Source organism: Palaemon carinicauda, chromosome 27 (genome assembly GCF_036898095.1).
Source record: "Palaemon carinicauda isolate YSFRI2023 chromosome 27, ASM3689809v2, whole genome shotgun sequence".
Lineage (NCBI taxonomy): Eukaryota > Metazoa > Arthropoda > Malacostraca > Decapoda > Palaemonidae > Palaemon > Palaemon carinicauda.
The window spans coordinates 78681631-78700936 of record NC_090751.1 but is presented as its reverse complement, the minus strand read 5'-3'; the positions used below and the strand labels follow the sequence as shown (position 1 = coordinate 78700936).

The following is a 19306-nucleotide window of genomic DNA, read 5'->3' as shown; positions in this document are numbered from 1 at the left end:
AAGACCTATCATATCATTCATTATTGAGCACAAAGTAGTTTCTGTAGAATGATTAGCTCTGTAGGCCGATTGATTTTCCGGGAATACCTCTAACTCGTCAATATGCACCCATAATTGCTCACTTATGACTTTTTCAATAAGCTTTGACATGTAGGATAAATTTGAAATGGGCCTATATGAATTTAGCTCGTTTACATCACCTTTCCCTTTGTAAATTGGTTTGATCAACGCAGTTTTTTCACAGCTAGGAAAACAGGATTGTGATATACTTAGGTTAATTATGTTCAGGTAAATATTATATACAACTTGCTTGTTTGGAGCTTCACTTATTGAACTGTTTGAGAAAGGGTCGTTTCCACAATATGTATTCTTCATCTCTCTCATAACCTTTAACAAGTCGCACATATTTATTTCCTTAAATTTTATTAACTTCTTTCCCTCCTTCACTGGCATAGCTGACTGTCCTTCCAAGTGATTTTGGGGGAAACCTCTATATATTTTATCAATTTTTTCATTAAAGAATATAGCAAAACTCTCTGCACAACATTGTCAGGCAAGACATATTTTTTCTTTAATCCCATCAAATCATCAAGATTTTTGTGAAAGTCCTTCATGTTATTGTTTTTTTTTTACATTCGCCGTTGTAGAATTTTCTTTTTGTTTTTTTCTAACAGGATGTTATAGTCATTTCTGGCCTTATTATATAGATTTCTGGCTTGTAAGGATTTGGCTCTTTTCCATCTACCTTCATCTTACGTCTGTGTCTTTTTGCTTTTAATAGCTGACTATTATACCATCTAACATTTTCGCGTACCACTATTTGTTTGTTCTTTATGGGACACATGGTATCATACATTTTTCCAAAATTGTCGTTGTATTTCTTGGTATAGCACCCAACATATTCTATGTCTACCATATGTTCACATTGTGTGTTCACACAAGACATTTGCACTACACTAGCTTCAATAAAATTCTCAGCATCAAAATTTTCCCGTTCCCTATATGTGATCCATTTTTTTTTCAATACTCTGGTGCAATTTATATTAACATTAAAGGTGATGAGTTTATGTGTTTTTGAGATCTCAAAGTCTGGATTCACTTCAAGGTTTTTTATTAGGTCTGAGTCTTTTCCACATATGACCAAGTCGAGTGTATGACCACCTACTGACGTTGATACCAAAACACTGTTTATTAAATTAAACATCTCAAATACTTCCTTGAGTTCTTTAGCCTTATTATCATTTTCATCATCTACCCAACAGTTGAAGTCTCCACCAATTAATGTATTTTTGATATCGCCCACCACACCAACAAGAATACTAAATTCTTCAATGAATTTCGTCCTATTACTCCCTGGTGGTCTATATATTGATATTATATTCAATACCTTATTGTTTCTTGTCAGTTTGATATATTCAAACGTTTCAAATACTATTTCATTCATGATAGAAACCCTAGAGAAGGTTTTCGACACAAAGACACCCACTCCTCCTCCAGTTTTGTCCTTTCTTGGTACGTGGTAGAAATCGTGAGTACACGGCGTCATCTCCTGAATCTTTGAGTTATCACTAATATTTCCCTGCAACCAAGTTTCCGTTAATAAGCATAAATCTAATTCCATTTCGTTAATAAGATTTCTAATCTTTATGGTTTTATTCCCCACCGATTGAATATTTATCAGACCACACTTAACCAATGGGCTAGACCCCATGATCGGTTCTATTTTTTATCCTGGTAAGCTCCTCCTTGTATACTTTACAGTTATCGTCATATGTCTTATGATTCGTATCATTGTAATTCCTCACTGTGCAGTTATGACACTTTAACGTATTTACAGTACAATCCATGGTTCGATGATCCTGGCTACACTTGGCACATACCTGAGTCTTGCTACAATTTTCGGCAGTATGACCAAATTCCTGGCATTTATAACACTGAAATACATTGTAGGAATCATAGATTTTACAGCATCCTCCAAGCGTGGTATATACTCTATCATCCCTTTTACGGAAGACTTTCCTGATAGTTGGACTACACTTTATAATGACGTGTAATTTACCGCTTTCTCTTGATTTAAACTTCCGGGTCAATTTAAAGTCCTCTTCATTTTCACATATATCATTCAACCATTCATCCTTCTCCATTATACTGGCAATTATATCATCTTCATTTTCATCAGTATTGCAGACCTTGATCTTCGGTTTAAGTAGATCCTTTTTATCTACTTCTACCTTAATGTCATTCTTGACCTCTTCTAAGTCATTTTTAACCTTTTCTAACCCAGTTTTATCCGCAAAATTAACTACCAAGTGGCCTTGTTTAGAGGTTTTGACCTGTTCGACATTCGTGTTTATCTTCTTCATGATAGTTTTCTTGATATCTGAAGCCTTCTTATTATCCTCCGTAGATTTTATAACCAAAGTGTTTCTTGATTTCAACTTATTTGCATATGTAGTCTTGGTCACATTCTCTTGTTCGTATTCCATAAGTTTCTCTTTCAGCTCAACAATGGCTGAAGAAGATAATGTTGTGCGATTTTTACGAGAATGTGGTAGCCAGAGAGATTTTATTTGTGATAAGCATGTAAAGAAAAGGAAGTTCCCTGTCCTATCAAAAAAACGTCTATATGACTATTCATTATTTTAATTCTACTAGGGACCTTGTAACTGATATTGTTAATGTACCTCTCAAGTTAGGTAGGGAATGGCATTCCATCGAAGCAGTTGTTGTACCCAGTATTGATATAGAGTTGAAACTGGAGGGCTAAAATATCATTGTTAAAGAATTTCAAGATAGACATTACATTTTAGCAGATGTTTCTTAGTGGCAGTGTGGACACTATTGGTAACATTGGTCTTATCTTGGGAAATGATGCTGACTTTTTGCTGTCGCTAACTACACACAAGTTTGGATTAAGCAATCCCTCTGTGTATCTTGACACTAAAGTTGGTGTCATGCTCACAGGTAATATTAACAGAATGATGAAAAACTTGGATAATTATTTATCCAACATTATTATTGGAAATAGTTCACATACTGCGGTTAGCACTCAAGGAAACACACTTTGTATGGTAGGGGAAGCTGCCCAGACTAATAGACAATTACAATTCCTCGATAGACATAGCTTTTTGGCAGTCTCTCAGTCTGAACTTCGAGATAACGATGTTGACTTGATTTCCAACAGATCACTGGCGAGTATCAAAGTTCAAGAAGCCAACACTAATTCATCCTATGCTATTTTTAACAAAAAGGGTAAGCTAAAGCAGTCTGTATATTGTAAATATCTACAATGGAAATTCAAGTTTTTTGACAGCAAAGAGCAGGGTCGTTAACAAACAGTTAGAGAAGGAAACCATTCCAGTAATTGAATTTCAAGCTTTGGGACTAGCCATAGACACTGTAATCAGTTTATTTCAAGAACTTGCGGGTCAATCAGTCGTTACTCCAATCAAAATTATTAGCATGGCGATATATTAAGACAGTATGGTTGCTCTTAATTGGCTTTACTCTTATACATATAAGTATGATAAATTGCAGAAGAAAGGAGTGTCATTCAAAATAGGTTGAAAGCTATAGGTGACTTGTGCCAAGTTTTCCCAATAACATTTTCATTTGTGAATGCATATGATAATCCTGCAGATTATATTAGTAGATGTGTTTCATACAGGAGACTTCAGATGAATGTGTATCATAGTGGACCCGAGTTTCTTAAGAAACCTCAGAAAGATGAGGTTCAGTTTAGTTTCAAGGTGCCAAACTCCCTTGAAAAGAGAGATGAAGTACCCGGCCCTGAAAGGGAAGATACTTCCTTAATCACTGTCTCAACAGATTCTGAAAGTAAAGAAATTAACAAGAAGGACATTAATAGCATTGAACACTTGATACCCCTGACTAAGTTTTCCAGTTTCCATAAGCGAGAAACTGTTCATTGGATGATGTTGAAATTCATCAAGAACATCAGAGAAAAACTAACAAATAAAGGAATCGACGTTCATTGGGGAAATTGTGTCAAGGAGAAAAATCTTTATGCTTTAGCATGTAGGCAGATAATAAGTAAAGAACAGGAAAATAACATCCCAGAAGTATGTGAATTCTTCAAGAAAAGTCATACATTAAAAAGAAACATTCCCAATTTGGTAACTCAAATGAATATTTTCCAGAGCAAAGACTCTTTGCTAAGAATCCAGAGTAAATTCGGAAGAAACGAACAGATTTTCTTTCATGTGCTTTTACCTAAGCATAGTTTGGTAACTAAATCGCTTATTCTTGATATGCATGTTAGTCTAGGACACGCTGGTGTGTATTCGATCTTGGCTCAGTTGTGTAAGCAATTTTGGATAATCCACTTTTATTCCACAGTAAAGAAGGTACTTTGAGAATGTATAACTTGTAGAAGGCTTAATGAGAGACCAATCAAAGCAAATCAGAGTGCCTATAGGGATTTTCGGAACAATCCACCACCTATTCCATACAGGTATATTTTCATAGATTACATCGGTCCTTATACAGTAATATGGAATGGTGAAAGGAAGAAGATTTGGTTATTATGCATGACATGTTTGTGGAGTCAAGCCATCAACTTGAAGATATGTTTATCTGCTGATACTCGAGACTTTTTCAAGGCCTTCCAATTACACATATATGAGTTTGGCATCCCGGAATTTTGCATATCTGATTTGGGATCCCAGCTAACTGCTGGTAGTAGAATCATTCGAACCTTTCTAAACGATTTTGAAACCCATGCCTTCTTTGAAGAAAATGACATTAAGCCCCGAAGTTCGAGCATTATGCCAAAGGTAATAGTTCTTTGGGTTCGCTAGTTGAAAGCTGTGTAAAAATGGTGAAAAAGCTAATTTTCAGTTCTACTAAGAACACTGTGATTGATTATCATGATTTTTACTTCCTTATTTGTCAAACTGTCCATCTTATTAACAAAAGAGCAATTGCTTTTAAGGATAGTCTGAGAGATGCTTGTATTGATAATGTAGAAAACCCAATAACTCCTTAGTGTTTACTTAAAGGCTATGATCTGGTATCAGTGAACATTATTCCCGAGTTGCAGAATTCTTCTTCAGATGACACCAATTGGGTGCCTGGTAGTAGCACTATTGATGATGTTAAGGATAATTACTATAAGCATAGACAAGCTACAAACAGACTAGTTGAGGCATATTATTCAGAATTTCTTGCAACTCTCATTAATCAAGCAGTAGATAAAAGGGATCATTACAGACCTGTCAATCATAAAACCTTGGCTGTTGGAGATATTGTTCTGTTAAAAGAGGACGCTAGCAAACCAAGTACTTACCCACTTGGTATTGTAAAGAAGAGAGAAGTAAATCACCTAGTGGAAGTAAAAGCATCTCGTTTGCTTAAGGGTAAGTCTCGTGAAGTTGTTTACAGGACAACAGATTCACTAATTTTGCTTCTTCCCAAAGAAGGATTTCATACTATTGTTGAAGTTGAAACTGAATTACAAGAGAAGTAAACAGGCCGCTGCACCTGAATCTATGAGAAACACAAAACTCTTGGTTCAAGAGGGCCTAGTATAATAGGCGTACGTGGTTATGTATATTACCATATTCTTTTGGGGTAAGATACACATGGGCTATAAAGAGTGTGTAATGAAATTGTTGCTGGGAGTGAGTAAAAGGTGAACAAATGGTTTCTTTGATTAAACTTAGTAAACTTTAATCAAATTGTTGCTGGGAGTATACAAAATATATCAAAGATATATTTCACATTTATTGTTTACCTGACAGTATGTTTTTTCTCTTTTATTTACATGAACTCCCGGATACCTTTTAAAATATTTTGTTTCTTGTTAAGCATATGGTTCAGGACTTTTTGTTCTTTGAGTTCCTTCTACTTCTCATGAATCATAATTAGATATTCAAATTTACTATTATCACTTTATTGTGGCTAAAGTTCATGTACATAAAGTTGATTTGGCTGATTCATGGTAAATGTTTTCTTGACTAACCTTTTAAACCCAAAGTTATAAACGAAATAACAAGTTTAGCAGAGGCGACCATATACAGTAATGTCTTGAAGAAGAGGTATCGATATAACTGCCAAAACGCAGAAGAGCAGTTGTGACTCGAAGACCAGAGCGTCAGGACCTGTAGTTGAACCAGCTTACATGTTTTTCGTGTATCAGCCGATCTGCATATAGTCTTCATAGATCACAGGGCTTAATGGTATAATTAATATGAAGATTTACTATTAAGAAGTTTGCCGAGGACAGCTGCCATTGATGATGAAGGCAAAATTCAACAAAACTACCGAAGGATTTGGGGAGAGAAAGGAGACAGGTTTTTAGCAGTTTGGAGGTAAGAATCGAGTTACATTTACACGTGTTTCAGTCGATTTTCAAATTGCTTATATATGAACTTAGTTGGTTCATTAACCTAACTTGCACGTCATATAAAATATTACCTGATAGTTCGTGATATATAGAAGGAACTTGATGATTGTCATTACACTGTTATTATCTCGTTAACTTTGGCAAAACTTGCCGAGGTTCAAGTATCACAATTTAAGCTAATGAGTAACTCAGTTCTTTCATATATTGACGTTAAAAAACTTCTAAAAACTTTAGACTGGGCTATTGAGCTTGCTTACATGTTGGCTAAGTAGACTAAGCACTGGGAAAAACTTGTACTAAATTTTAAGCTAGGCACTTAACCAAGTAAATAACTTTAAATTTGTATCAGGCTAGCCTAAAACTTAGCTAAATACTAAGAATATTACGGTCTTTGCTATCTAATTTATTACATTTTATATATTTACATATGGCGACCGTGACAGGATTCGTGCAATCCTTAACCTCCCTGTCCTTTGTGTTGTAAGCCTTTTATTGTGGGTTGGGCTGTCCTCGGCTTCTTTGTTTTTCATATTTGATATAGGCTTATTGGTATATGTAGCGAAAGCATCAAATTTGCGCTCGGTATTTGAATATTTTTATTGAAGTTAATATATGTCTTTTGTAACACGGATAAATATTCATAATTGCTAGAAACTTTGATTTGTGTTTATCTAGGTTTGGTATTAGATTAACTTTGTAGAATTATTAACATGTCTGAGGATATATTGAAGAAACGGCGTTCTTACGCTCGGCAAAGAGTAACAAAGATATATATAATACAGTTTAATTGAATCTTGAAGGCTTGTCTGAACAAGATAGACTTTTGTATATTCACAGACTTGAACAGTTAGAAAAAAGAACTGTTAGGGTTAGACCAGGGAATATTGAACTATGTCATAGATAAGGAAGACGAAAGCTCCATTGAACAAAAGATTAACACAGATGAAGACTACCAGAAAAAGATAATGTCGTCTTTGTTAAGTTTACAAAGGCAACAGGCTTCTAGTTTAGAAACTGTAACCACCCCTACCCCGGTAGTTAACCTTAAGAATGAGTTAAGGAGGCCTCAAGTTCCTTTACCTGAATATGACAACACCAAGGGTCAGTGTTTAGTGAAGTTCTTTTATGAATTTGAAAAATTGACTGACAAACAAAATTGGTCAAATCACTTAAAGTTTATGTATCTACGAAATCAGTTGTCAAAGTCTCCAAAGGCACTTGTGGATTCTCTTGATATTGATAACCAGTCATATGAAGAGGCAAAGAAATTATTATTGCAAGCATTTGCACCTCCATTAACACAAAAATATGATGCAATTAAGAAACTTGTAGAATTGAAGTTAACTTTATCAGGTGATCCATATGCCTTTGTAGCCTCGATGAAAACTATTATGAATGCATTTAAAAAGCTTGACGTCAAAGTTGACAATGTTTTCCAGTACTTCATATGGTATGGTCTTAATCATCACTTTCAATTTTTACTAATTCAGATAATAAATGAAAGCAAACCCTCATTAAGTGAAATTGAAAGTAACATATTTGAGGCTGTTGAGAGGCATAACAAAACGAATGAAAGAAATTTTGAGCATAAGAAGAAAACTAGGACTAAGAATATAGAATCGAGCACAACTCTCGCTACCAAAGTTAGTGTTAGCCCTAAATATTAGTCATGTATCCTATGTACAAAGGATGGTAAGCAAGATACCGCACATTTGCTCGTAAATTGCCCAGTTTTAGCGAATCCTAGAATGAAAGTAGAGAAACTTAAAGAGCTGAATGCTTGTGTTAGGTGTGGCTATCATAATCATGTGACTCGTCAGTGTAAATTTAAGTTTACGTAAAGATATAGAAATTGCAGTGGATGGCATTTTACATACCTGTGTGTTGCTAAGGAGAGGCTTAATAGTTCCAGTACTAAAGCTTCTGATTCTAGTAATACTGAATCCACTGAAACCTCCATGCATACTAGTGAGGAAAAGCATGAACCGAAGCATACTTTAAATAGCCTCATATTAGCTGAAATTCATCAAAATGTTACTAGTGGTGCTGCAATTTTACCAACTTTTACATGTTCTGTGGCTGAAGAAGATGATAATGTGCGAGTTTTACGAGATTGTGGTAGCCAGAGAAATTTTATTTGTGATAAGCATGTAAATAATATGAAGTTCCCTGTCCTATCAAAAAAACGTCTATATGACTATTCATGGTTTTAATTCTACTAGGGACCTTGTAACTGATATTGTTAATGTACCTCTCAAGTTAGGTAGGGAATGGCATTCCATCGAAGCAGTTGTTGTACCCAGTATTGATATAGAGTTGAAACTGGAGGGCTTAAATGTCATTGTTAAAGAATTTCAAGATAGACATTACATTTTAGCAGATGTTTCTTAGTGGCGGTGTGGACACTATTGGTAACATTGGTCTTATCTTGGGAAATGATGCTGACTTTTTGCTGTCGGTAACCACACACAAGTTTGGATTAAGCAATCCCTCTGTGTATCTTGACACTAAAGTTGGTGTCATGCTCACAGGTAATATTAACAGGATGATGAAAAACTGGGATTATTTACCTAAAATCAATATTGGAAATAGTTCACATACTGATGTTAGCACTCAAGGAAACACACTTTGTATGGTAGGGGAAGCTGCCCAGACTAATAGACAATTACAATTCCTCGATAGACATAGCTTTTTGGCAGTCTCTCATTCTGAACTTCGAGAGGACGATGTTGACTTGATTTCCAACAGATCACTGGCGAGTATCAAAGTTCAAGAAGCCAACACTAATTCAACCTATGCTATTTTTAACAAAAAATAGCATAGTCGGAATTGATTAAACCTACAGAAGAAATGCTTGAAAAGCAATGCATTGAATATCTGGACTATAAAAAATCGCAGCTATCTGACGATGACACAGAAACCAATAAAAAGCTAGTAAAGTATGTTCTTGATAGTACAGAACGAGATGAAAAGGGTAGACTAGTAATGCCACTGAGGTGGAACAACAAGATATCACATTTGTTAGGGAAGAACTTCAATTTATCCCAGATGATACTGAATTCTAACTTAACACGTATGAAGAATAAACCTGAGCATTTAAAGATGGGTAATGATGTATTTGAAGAGCAAAAAAATCTTGGAATCATAGAGAAAATTGAAGATACTAATTCTTTTATAAATGAACATCCACAAGCTAGTTTCTTGCCTCGTATGCCTGTGTTCAAAATGGCCAGAGACACGACTAAGGGTCGAGTCGTGTTTCTGTCTAACTTATGTGAGAAAAACAAATCTGCGAAGAGCACTTATAGTCACAATCAGTGTATGCTTCCAGATCCTTCTCTGAATCAGAAAATTGCAACTATTCTGATTATGCAGAGATTTGACTCCCATCTGATTTGTTTTGACTTGTAAAAGGCATTTTTGATGATAGGACTCAAGGAAGAGGATCAGAATAAATTGTTGTTCTCATGGTATCGATATATTCTAAAGGGTGACTTTACTGGTGTGGGCTATAGGAACAAGAGTTTAAGTTTTGGCTTAAGCCCTAGCCCTTGTCATCTCATGCTAGCTTCGTTCAAAATCTTGATATTTGATGTTGAGAGTGACAACGAGGAAATGGTTAACTTAAAGAAATCGCTGTATAATACCATTTACATGGACAATGGGTCATATTCGTGTCACTCTGCCAAGGCTTTATATAAAGCATACTACTGTCTCCCTAATATCTTTGGACCATACAAATTTGAATTGCAACAATTCGTAACAAACGACGCAGAACTGCAAGAAATAATTGACTGAGATTATGATAGTGAAACACCCAAAGAGGTAAAGTTGCTCGGCATGGTTTTGGATAGGGAAGCAGACACACTAGGCCCTGGTAAGATTTTCCCCGATACGCAAGCTGGCACACAAAGGTCAATTTTGTCAACATTGAATAGTATCTATGATATATTTAATATCTATGGACCAATCTTGAACAGGGCCAGGCTGTTTCTTAAAAAGCTTCAAGAAGACAAGACTATCACATGGGATAGCCTTCTCTTAGAAACATTAAAAAGGGAATGGACACTTATTGGGAAACAGGTGAATTCTACTCCTAAGATAGTAATTCCTAGATCCCTGGGTAGTAGAGATGGTACTTATAAACTAGTAGCATTTTCAGATGCAAGTAAGGATATTTATGGAACTGTGGTGTATATTGTAAATGTTTTCATTGGTAATACAAGTTTTTTGACAGTCAAGAGCAGGGTCGTTAACAAACAGTTAGAGAAGAAAACCATAACCGTAATTGAAATTCAAGCTTTTGGACTAGCCACAGAGACTGTAATCAGTTTATTTCAAGAACTTGCGAATCAATCAGTCGTTACTCCAATCAAAATTATGAGAATGGCGTTATATTCAGACAGTATGATTGCTCTTATTTGGCTTTACTCTTATACATATAAGTTTGATAAATTGCAGAAGAAAGGAGTTTTTATTCAAAATAGGTTGAAATCTGTATGTGACTTGTGCCAAGTTTTCCCAATAACATTTTCATTTGTGAATGCATATGATAATCCAGCAGATTATATTAGTAGATATGTCTCATACAGGAGACTTCAGAAGACTGCGTATCATAGTGGACCCGAGTTTCTTATGAAACCTCAGAAAGATGAGGTTCAGTTTAGTTTCAAGGTGCCAAACTCCCTTGAAAAGAGAGATGAAGTACCCGACCCTGAAAGGGAAGATACTTCCTTAATCACTGTCTAAACATATTCTGAAAGTAAAGGAAATAACAAGAAAGACATTAATAGCATTGAACACTTGATACCCCTGACTAAGTTTTCCAGTTTCCATAAGCGAGAAACTGTTTATAGTATGGTGTTGAAATTCATCAAGAACATCAGAGAAAAACTAACAAATAAAGGAATCGACGTTCATTAGGGAAACTGTGTCAAGGAGAAAAATCTTTATGCTTTAGCATGTCGGCAGATAATAGGTATGGAACAGGAAAATAACTTCCCAGAAGTATGTGAATTCTTCAAGAAAAGTCATACATTAAAAAGAAACATTCCCAATTTGGTAACTCAAATGAATATTTTCAGAGCAAAGACACTTTGCTAAGAATCCAGAGTGAATTCAGAAGAAACGAACAGATTTTCTTTTATGTGCTGTTACCTGAGCATAGTTTACTAACTAAATTGCTTATTCGTGATATGCATGTTAGTCTAGGACACGCTGGTGTGCATTCGATCTTGATTTAGTTGCGTAAGCAATTTTGGATAAACCACTTTTATTCCACAGTAAAGAAGGTACTTAGAGAATGTATAACTTGTAGAAGGCTTAATGAGAGACCAATCAAAGCAAATCAGAGTGCCTATAGGGATTTTCGGAACAATCCACCACCTATTCCATACAGGTATATTTTCATAGATTACATCGGTCCTTATACAGTAATATGGAATGGTGAAAGGAAGAAGATTTGGTTATTATGCGTGGCATGTTTGTGGAGTCGAGCCATCAACTTGAAGATATGTTTATCTGCTGATACTCGAGCCTTTTTCAAGGCCTTCCAACTACACATATATGAGTTTGGAATCCCGGAATTTTGCATATCTGATTTGGGATCCCAGCTAACTACTGGTAGTAGAATCATTGGAACCTTTCTCTACGATTTTGAAACCCATGTCTTCTTTGAAGAAAATGACATTAAGCCCCTGAAGTTCGAGCATTATGCCAAAGGTAATAGTTCTTTGGGTTCGCTAGTTGAAAGCTGTGTAAAAATGGTGAAAAAGCTAATTTTCAATTCTATTAGGAACACTGTGCTTGATTATCAAGATTTTTACTTCCTTATTTGTCAAACTGTCCATCTTATTAACAAAAGACCAATTGCTTTTAAGGATAGTCTGAGAGAAGCTTGTATTGATATTGTAGAAAACCCAATAACTCCTGAGTGTTTACTTAAAGGCTATGATCTGGTATCAGTGAACATTATTCCCGAGTTGCAGAATTCTTCTTCATATGACACCAATTGGGTGCCTGGTAGTAGTGCTATTGACGATGTTAAGGATAATTACTATAAGCTTAGACAAGCTAGAAACAGACTAGTTGAGGCATATCATTCAGAATTTTTTGTAACTCCCATTAATCAAGCAGTAGATAAAAGGGATCGTTACAGACCTGTCAATCATAAAACCTTGGCTGTTGGAGATATTGTTCTGTTAAAAGAGGACGCAAGCAAACCAAGTACTTATCCACTTGGTATAGTAAAGAAGACAGAAGTAAATCACCTAGGGGAAGTAAAAGCAGCTCGTATGCTTAAGGGTAAGTCTCGTGAAGTTTTGTACAGGACAACAGATTCACTAATTTTGCTTCTTCCCTAAGAAGGATTTCATACTGTTGTTGAAGTTGAAACTGAATTACCTATTTATCAATTAAAAGTCAGAGAGAGAAGTAAACGGGCCGCTGCACTTGAATCTATGAGAAACACAGAATTCTTGGTTCAAGACGGCCTAGTATAATAGGCTTACGTGGTGATGTATATTACAATATTCTTTGGGGTGAGATACACATACGCTATAAAGAGTGTGTAATGAAATTGTTGCTGGGAGTGAGTAAAAGGTGAACAAATGTTATCTTTGATTAAACTTAGTAAACTTTAATCAAATTTTTGCTGGGAGTATACAAAATATATCAAAGATATATTTCACATTTATTGTCTCCTTGACAGTATGTTATTTCTCTTTAATTTACATAAACTCCCGGATACCTTTTAAAATATTTTGTTTCTTGTTAAGCATGTGGTTTAGGAGTATGTTTTTTGAGTTCCAACTTCTCATGAATCGTAATCACCAAGTAGTAATTAGATATTCATATTTACTATTATTACTTTATTGTGGCTAAAGTTCATGTTCATAAAGTTAATTTGGCTGATTCATGGTAAATATTTTCTTGACTAACCTTTTCAAACCCGAAGCTATAAACGAAATAACAAGTTTAGCAGAGGCGACCATATAATGTCTTGAAGAAGAAGTGACGCTATAACTGCCAAAACGCAGAAGAACAGTTATGACTCGAAGACCAGAACGACAGGACCTGTAGTTGAACCATCTTACATGTATTTCGTGTATCAGCCGATCTGCATATAGTCTTCATTGATCACAGAGCTTAATGGTATAATTAATATGAAGATTTACTATTAAGAAGTTTGCCGAGGACAGCTGCCATTGATGATGAAGGCAAAATTCAACAAAACTACCGAAGGATTTGGGGAGAGAAAGGAGACAGGTTTTTAGCAGTTTGGAGGTAAAAATCGAGTTACATTTACACGTGTTTCAGTCGATTTTCAAATTGCTTATATATGAACTTAGTCGGCTCATTAACCTAACTTGCACGTCCTATAAAATATTACCTGATAGTTCGTGATATTTAGAAGGAACTTGATGATTGTCATTACACTGTTATTATCTCGTTAACTTTGGTAAAACTTGCCGAGGTTCAAGTATCACAATTTAAGCTAATGAGTAACTCAGTTCTTTCATATATTAACGTTAAAAAACTTCTAAAAACTTTAGACTGGGCTATTGAGCTTGTTTACATGTTGGCTGAGTAGACTAAGCACTGGAAATAAACTTATACCAAATTTTAAGTTAGGCACTTAATCTAGTAAATAACTTTAAATTTGTATCAGGCTAGCCTAAAACTTATCTAAATACTAAGAATATTACGGTCTTTGCTATCTAATTTATTACATTTTATATATTTACATTTTAAGTGAAAACATTTAAGGCTAGATGGCCATGACCTTTATTATAGATATTTCATTGTAATTGTCAGGTTATGGAAAAATTCAGTGGTGACCATGTTGTGCTGGAGTGGTATCTGGCGTAAGGTCATCTCCCCAAGAATATAGCACGGTTTGGATGGGTTACAGTGCACAAAGGACAAGGATTCTCTCAAGCAAAGGGATTAAATTTTATTTTCCTCAGTTATAAATTTTCTATTACCCTGTCACCATTAATTTGTATATCATTGCATGATTCAAGTAAAAAGTTCTTCCATACCATGTGCAAGTCAACCCCGACTAGACCTCTTCTATATGCCATTTAAATGGATCTGACGAATGAAATCTTTAATAAGATTCCGAAAACATGTGCAGGCTTAGGCCTGCAGCACCACTAAAGCCCATCTCATGGTCTTTGGACAATGTCATATATTATGCCTCACCTGTGAACAATGAGGATTGTTCCCACGGATTTTGAGCAAAGCGATAAATCTATTTTTGGGTGAGATGGCCATGTCGTCCTGATGGAAGTTCCTAAAGGGTAGCTTCCTTGGGTATATATAACTACGGCAATATTCCCAGAGAATTTACCTTAAGGTTTCCAGAATTCTAACTCCTGGAGTGAATATCCCTAATAAAAGAACCAGGGATATCGCGAAATATCAGAGGACGTATTCTTGACACGCCACATAGCAATCTGCTCCCCGAACAGAGTTAACACTTCGAAGGGGTCAATTAGCAAGAAAACGAAAACGAGAAAGAAAGGAGAGCCGCTCGCAAGGAATCTCTCCTCTCCCGTTTCGTAAGCGTGCATTGCGCCGCTCACGGTGCCATCTGTATTCCTTGTAGCGATACACGAGGTGCTACAGATACTATATGTAGGGAGGGGACCTACAGTCCTTTAGTAAAAAGGGAAGGGCGGGTCCATCAGGACGACATGGCCATCTCACCCAAACATAGATTTTTCGCTACGCTCAAAATCAGTTTTTTTGGGCTCAAGCCATGTCGTCCTGATGGAAGTATACCAGAGCATTACTGTATCTGTGGATTCTCAAAACATGCCGTTCTCCCCGAAGGTATTTCCCGGCCAACTAGACCTAGAGACCTAAGATGTTACCGTTATACATCTTTTCAACTAACCATAGACCATGTTAGTGCTTCCTGCCCCCTACAGGGAAGAGTCATACTAGACTCTGGAAAAGTCTCGAAGAGTACATATACCTATGTACGCATATCAGACAAGCCAATATAGTGGTCTTACCCTATATCATGTAAAGCATAGTTTGTAAAGAACCACTGAGTCAATATGAAATATCGACCAGTTCCCCGTTCAATACTAGATTGGACAAAGGTTTATATCCGAGTATTAGGAAAACTTGCATATCCGCCACCGTCCCCTTAGGGCGTGGAGTCCTCCCGCCAAGGGAAAGCATAAACCAGTGCAAAGAATGCTTGCATAAAGGAACAATCTATTAGAATTATCCCAGATAAATATACAGAACCAAAGCAAGGAAGGCGATGCTATTCACAGAAAAGAGGATCTCATCCTCCACACTGAGAACAACAGCACTGGACTTGTCTGCTAGATCACCAAAAGAAGGAATTATCTCGTACAGAAACCTTCGAAAGTGAACTAAGGAGGCTAAGCCTCCTATGTCTGCTGTCAGCCTAGCAAGGGAATCTCAACCACAAGCTAGACAGAAACAGACTCAGACTAAGAACTCTGATGTCCTGCACCCTTCCTGAAGCCAGACTCACTGGAAACAGGAAAGAACAGAAACACCCTAATCTAGTTGTATCTAAAGTCAATTCAGATACACCATGAGGGTTAAGCCCAAGGCTTAAACCGAGGGAAAGGGATCGCACACCTTCTCCGAAGAGAAGAGAGCAACCGGGGAGTGTGAGAAAGTATACTAAGGCCCCATAGACAACTAGCCTATGCGCAAAGAGAATCGATTACCTAAATCACCGAAACTCACAAGTATACTCTCTTGGAAGAAAATCAACATAGCCTTAAATGTATAAAACTGCCTAAAGCTTCAATAAAATTTTAAAACACTCGGAAATCTGAATATCATGCAGGAAAGTACTAGCGCCAAACGACTAGGCTACAAAGTCTAGCGTAGGCCAGAATCGGCGAATCCTTCACCAAAATGGAAATACTAAAAGCATCATATAAAGAAAACCTATGTAACACTGAATAGCTAAAATTATTAAAGCAAAACAGCCGGGAACGTCGCTCTGGCTAACTAAATAACTCATACATAGCGAGCGACAGCGTCCAGGACGCCTCCGGTAGGCATCAGCTCTTGTATCAATGATATCACTATCAAATCACTTTTGAAATTACCAAGAACTTACATTTATACATTAAAGAAATAATACTCAACTTATCAGAAGCAGAAGAAGTTGGAGAAAGCATTATAACGTTGAAATAATCCAAGAATTGCGAGATAACACAGGGAAAAACAGTTGTTGAGCTAAGCAAAAAGGAATACAGATGGCGCCATGAGTGGCGCAATGCATGCTTACAAAACAGGAGAGGAGAGATTCCTTGCGAAGCGACTCTCCTTTCTTTCTTGTTTTCGTTTTCTTGCCAATTGCCCCTTCGAAGTGTTAACTCTGTTTGGAGTGCAGATTGCTATGTGGCGTGTCAAGAATACGTCCTCTGATATTTCGCGATATCCCTGGTTCTTTCATTATAGATATTCGCTCCAGGAGTTAAAATTCTGGGTACCTTAAGGTAAATTCTCTGGGAATATCGCCGTAGTTATATATACCCAAGGAAGCTACCCTTTAGGAACTTCCATCAGGACGACATGGGTTCAGCCCAAAAAGGTTATTTTTCGGTTCGCTATAGCCTCTGGGGCTAGAGTTAGTGAAATAGTGGCCCTATCATGGGTGAGGGCCACATTAAGTGGGAGAACTGCATCTCTTTCCTGATCCAACCTTTCTCACTAAGGACGACCTACCCATTAAGAGGTGGGGTTCCTGGAGAATCTGCCCTCTGAAGGAAGATGTTTCTCTAGGACTGCTAGAGTGTCTAAGGTCTATCTTCATAAAACTTCAGACTTCAGGAGAAACAGCTCTTTACAGGAGAAAACTTTGGATCAAACTATCCCTATAACTGAGGGCGAAGCTCACCTATCTTATTCGCGGAGTGGATCCTGACAGCACTCCTGCAGATTAAGATCCTAGAAAAGTTGCTTCATCACTGAACCTTTCAGTGTGTGGACTTCAGCCTCTTCGCTCATTTACTGATCGGAGGTTTTCCGGTGTGTCTTACAGACACTATGCTAAGCAAGTGCTATTTTGGACCCTGTCGTCTAGCTCTGCGATGAACAGTAAATTGATTGGGACTATCAATTAAAAGGAGAAGGGGTCAGCATTTTTTGTTTGACCTCCCTTTGAGTAAGTGTTGCCATGGTAACACCAAATCTGTTCAGAATCTCAGGTGTGAAATTAAACGGATGCCACTAGTGCCGTGTGTACATTGTACACAGTATTGTTAGACTATTTTATGTACAGACATTATAAAGAAGAGTCTTGTAAAAGAGCTTTTCTTCAGTCTGAGAGTGGCACTCATCAATTAATTTCTGTGTATGTCTCTTGTATAATTTCCTTATCATGCTACATTCATTTAGCATGTAGTCATTTATTAGGAATAAATGTTTATTAACCCTGGATAGGTACGCTCCTCGGACACCCCTTTAAGGGTATACTCGGACGCGCGCGACCCCGACGCCAAAAACAATTCTTGAAAAATCAGTTTTTGCAGTAACCTACTTTTTTCTTTTGCCAAAAAAAAACTTCAATGAATGCTTAAAACAACTGTAAAGATAAATACTACTCATCTGCAGAAAAAACTATTTATTATAAATATTTTAAAAAATTAAGTAGAAAAAAGACCTTACATAAAAATTCATAAAAAAAAATTTATGCATATATATACAAATCCTTTTAGGAATTGATTTTTGAATATTTAGGACACATCTTGATGTATTTTGGATGAAGTCAGACCCATGGAGGTGAAGATCTGAAATGAGAAAAAAAGGGTAACTTTTTTTGGCCAAAAAAATTTGTCCAAATTTCATGAATTTTTTTGGGTACCCAAATGAAATAGGAAGTGGCAAATTTTTTTTAGGGAATAAACATATGTTATCCTAAAATAGAAATATGTAAAAAAATCTTCATTATTTTGTAAATTACATTTATATCAGGGGCCATATCTAGAGGTAATTTTTTGAGTATTTATAAATTTCGTAAAAGAATACATATATTTAATATATAATATGATATTTATGCAGGTAAAAATATACCAAAATATCACAAATTCTATAGGGAACAAGAATATATATAGATAGGGCAACTTACGCTTCGGATATGTCCAATAAATGGCCGCCAACCACACTGACTCAGACTCTATAATCTGCCACTTGAAATGTAGGAAGGGTATGTCAATTTCAAGGTGTTATTTACTAATCTAATTATTCTTGGATATGCATAAAAATTGTATGGTGGGTTGCTGGATAATTGTCGATTATTTTACGACTATAAAATTAAAATTCTGACCCTCAAAAAATTTTTTTGAAGGGAAATAAAATCGAAAAGAAAAATGTAAAACAATATAATATTTTAGCTAAAAAAATTTGATGATATTCAATCAAAAAAGAAGTAAACAAAATTTTCCGACAAATAAACATTTAGAGGAATCATTACTCTGTGATAGTTCCTTAGTACGTAGTAATTTTAAAAGAAATGGGAAAAAACAAAAAAGTAGCAATCGCAGGAAAATCGAACACATACCTATATATACGCCATATCTGGCTAAAAAAAAGATAGGCATGGGTAGCCAGATCATCTAGAAACACTTTCCAACACTATAAAAATACAAGTTTTGCGACACTACTTGCCAATTCCTTACGGTAACATGACTAAGCAAAAAAATGCAAAACAAATAAAAAGGGGCACTCGCGGAAAAATGGCCAACATTCTAATATACGGCATTTCAGAAAAAAAATATTTCAGCCACATACTAGGCAAACCATCAAGGCACATCTTCCGACAAATAAACATCTAAATGAATCATTACTCTGTGATAGTTCCTTAGTACGTACTAATTTTGAAAGAAATGGGAAAAAACGAAAAAATGGCAATCACAGGAAAATCGAACACAT

The 19306-nt window shown here is 36.1% G+C and overlaps 2 protein-coding genes across 2 annotated transcripts; both read left to right on the top strand.

The window, feature by feature from the left end:
• Positions 1-10207: 10207 nt before the first annotated feature.
• LOC137620990 (uncharacterized) lies at positions 10208-11116 on the top strand. Its single transcript, XM_068351432.1, has one exon. It carries the CDS (start codon positions 10208-10210, stop codon positions 11114-11116), a length of 909 nt encoding a protein of 302 aa, XP_068207533.1.
• Positions 11117-11328: 212 nt separating this feature from the next.
• Positions 11329-12729, top strand: LOC137620989 (uncharacterized). The gene is made up of 2 exons (XM_068351431.1): positions 11329-11345; positions 11685-12729. The coding sequence occupies exons 1-2, from the start codon at positions 11329-11331 to the stop codon at positions 12727-12729; spliced, it is 1062 nt and encodes a 353-aa protein (XP_068207532.1).
• The last annotated feature ends 6577 nt before the right edge of the window (positions 12730-19306 follow it).

Bases quoted from the DNA above. Each gene is read 5' to 3' on its own strand.
- LOC137620990 (XM_068351432.1), top strand. From the start codon at position 10,208: ATGGTTTTGGATAGGGAAGCAGACACACTAGGCCCTGGTAAGATTTTC.